At 26.5% G+C, this 3,194-nt stretch overlaps 1 protein-coding gene across 2 annotated transcripts in view; it reads left to right on the forward strand.

Annotated features, from left to right (window-relative positions):
- Positions 1–401: 401 nt before the first annotated feature.
- Positions 402–3,194, forward strand: part of LOC111612924 (RING finger protein 44-like) — a 28,951-nt gene continuing 26,158 nt past the window's right edge. For both annotated transcript variants that reach the window (XM_023354216.1, XM_023354215.1), the window contains exon 1: positions 402–666. In XM_023354216.1, coding sequence (XP_023209984.1) covers positions 610–666 — 57 coding nt within the window. In that variant the 5' untranslated portion in view covers positions 402–609. The remainder of the gene's footprint in view (positions 667–3,194) is intronic.

Below are 3,194 nucleotides of genomic sequence, written 5' to 3' on the forward strand. Positions count from 1 at the left end.
AACAGACACACTGTAGACTGTAAAAATGAAGCAAATAAATTAAAATTGTAATGTCATCAGGGCCATGCTATACAGTTTTGGTGCCTGAGTGAACCTCATACCTGGCTCCCATTTCAATGTTAATTACATAAAATATATAATTAAACATTACTTACATGGCTTTTCAAACAGATTAAACTACATAAATGTTTAGATGTAATAGCAAATCTGAGAATAAAAAAATAGTTTCTAATTTTTTAATAGAAATTTTATATCTGGGGTAAATATTCAAAATGTATTTTGTCACAAAAAGAATCAAATCAACACAGAAAAAAAAATCATGTGCCATAGAGAAACATTGAATTGCCTTCCTGATGCACTCTTTACAAAAGAAATAATCTCAAATTTAGCCTTTACTTTTGTTAGGACTATAAATAACCTGCTGTTGCTTTTACTTTGTCATATAACAGTTTTCACATAGTGCACAAAATTAAAAGTTTGGTTGTTCTGTTCAGTGCTTTTTAAGTTCTGCTGACTATTTTTTTTTAGTGCTCTTGAAGCTGCTGTCTCTTTGCCTTAAATGTTGGTACAGCCATAAATATCATCATTAATTTCAATTTAGTTGGAAAAATGATAGAAAATAATGCATTTGTGTGTAAACAAAACAGCATTATAGCACAAACAAAAGTAGGGCTATAATTTTAAATTTATATAATTATTTTAATTTTCCAAATTCACATTATAGCAATGAAAAGAGCATTGAGTTTACAGCTTATTATGATGACAATTATAACATTACAAGTCTGAATCATTAAAGTTCTCTAGGTAGAGAATAATTAATGGGAGTTTATCAGTTTTCAAGATATAAATTCAAATAAAAGTGTCTAATGATATCAATTAATGCATGGATTGAAAGTACAAAAATAAACTAATGGTGAGGTATGCATATACATGTATTTGATAGTTTCAAGAAAAATTGCTATGGAAGAAGAGGATGTCTACATATTTATCTGTCATTGTGATTTCACAATATAAAAGTATTAAAATACACAAAGAATTTTTCATTTTTTCTAAAGACACTTGGTGACTTTAAACAAAGGAAAAGCTGTTTGATGAGTTTGTAGATGCAGTTTAAAATTGGCATATAACCCACCCCATTGCCTAACCCACATTTGCATTAAAATTGTGTTTTTTTTAAATACATAATCTACGGGTTCAAATTACAGTAGTTCTTGATAAGTTTGAACATAGTGATCAATGAAAAAGAATAACATTGTAAGCCAGTAAATAGTTCATGGATAAATCAATCAAGCTTTATTATTTGGTATAAGGAGTGTTTTTACAGAAGGGATTAAATAACATTGTTACATTAAATTTGATATATGAACAAAAAACTTACACAGTTTATGTAATGTTAATATGGCAAAACTGTCATCAAATAAAATTTGATAACAAAAATCATGTTTCAATGTATCAGCTTGAATATCTGAAAGGGTATTACAAGAATCAAGAAGGTGTTTTCTCATATTCATCACTGTCATTCCACAAAAAGAACATTCACTGTCACTAGATATTAATTATTTTATTATTCATCATTCAAAATTTATTATATAGTAAAGTAATGTACTAACAAGAAATTTTTCACTTAGCAAATAATCTCCAAAGTTTTCACATAATTGGGCTGCAATTTGAAAAAATTGTAGACCTATAAATTCCCACTGTCTGTCTGTCTGTCTGTCTATCCTTCTTAATCTGGAGAAAAGAGTTAGAGACCAGATATGGAAAGCTTATGGGCAAGAAGCCCTGATTAACTATATACAAACTTCCAGTTTACACTGGAAGTCGTATTATTTCAATTCAAAAATTTTCCTCTGAAAGGAGTTAGATAGATGATCAGCATGATTCTATTATTAGCAGGAAAATATGATATACAGGGGCAAGACACTACTAATTTGAGGTAGAGGGCATATAAATTAAAAATATGATTAAAAATTACAACCCATCATTGTGACAATGTCACAATAATATTCATTATATTCTAAGTTAATGATTTAAATTGATGTTGTTTTTGTTTTTATTAAAAAAGAAGTAAGTAAAGTTTCTTTCAAAAGAGCTTAGTCATCAATTATGCTTACTTTATACACCAGTACATTGTTGAAGATTTGTTAATTCCTTTAGTTTTTTGCTTTCTATAGCATGTCTAATAATTTTAACAATGATATTTATATAGTATTTTAATATATATTAAATGTTTTTTCTACCAAAAATACTGTTTCATATATATTCAAATGTTACTGATATAACCATTTGATTTATTTTGTCTTTTGAACACTATATAGTGTAAATACACATTTGATTTATGTAGGTAAAGATATTTTTGAATATATTTATTAGAATAAACTAAATATAATAAAAAATTTAAAATACTAAATATGAATACTATATATTTGATCTAACTAATTTTTCATTATCGTCATATTTAAATGATTGTTAGAAAGAATCATAATAGGCCTATATACTGATACTTGTGATGTATATTTAGAAAATTTAACAATGGAAATTAGTAGGCAACTTTTTTATGGTATGTTCTTTAGATCAAAATGAAAATTTTGATATTAAAATATTTAGCATTACAGAGTATATAATGAAAATTTTGAAAAGTTAAAAGGAACTAAGGATTTTTTGAGAGTACATTTTAACTGTTTATTCATTAATACTCCAAAATATTAATTATAAACCAAAACAAACTGCTTTATTAGAGTATTTTATTTTACACATAAACATTCAAGTACTTTTAGACTTCTTCAGTTCATCCTCAAGGACTAAGAACCTGGAGCTTTAGAAATATTTTTTTAATGTTTCAGAACATTTGTGTAAAGTTTTGCAGAAATTGGTTTAGTCATTCTCAACTTATATTTGGATAGACAGATGTACTGTACATTCAGAATTTTTCTTGCGACTTTCCTGAGTGTATGTACAAAGTTTCATACAAATTGATTCAGCTGTTCTCATCTGATACTTGAACAGACAGACAAAACTATGTTCTGGAACCTCTAAAAAATTTTAGTAGGTTTTAAAAAAAAGGAATTTAAAGTTCTCAGTTCTTAAATTCTTAGAATGAACTGAAGAAGTTTGAAAGCACTTTGATATTTGTGTGAAATAATACACTCCAATAAAGCAGTTGTTTAAATAGTTTAAATAATTTAATTTAATAA

Source organism: Centruroides sculpturatus, unplaced genomic scaffold (genome assembly GCF_000671375.1).
Source record: "Centruroides sculpturatus isolate CEXI.00-Female unplaced genomic scaffold, Cexi_2.0 scaffold1897, whole genome shotgun sequence".
NCBI lineage: Eukaryota > Metazoa > Arthropoda > Arachnida > Scorpiones > Buthidae > Centruroides > Centruroides sculpturatus.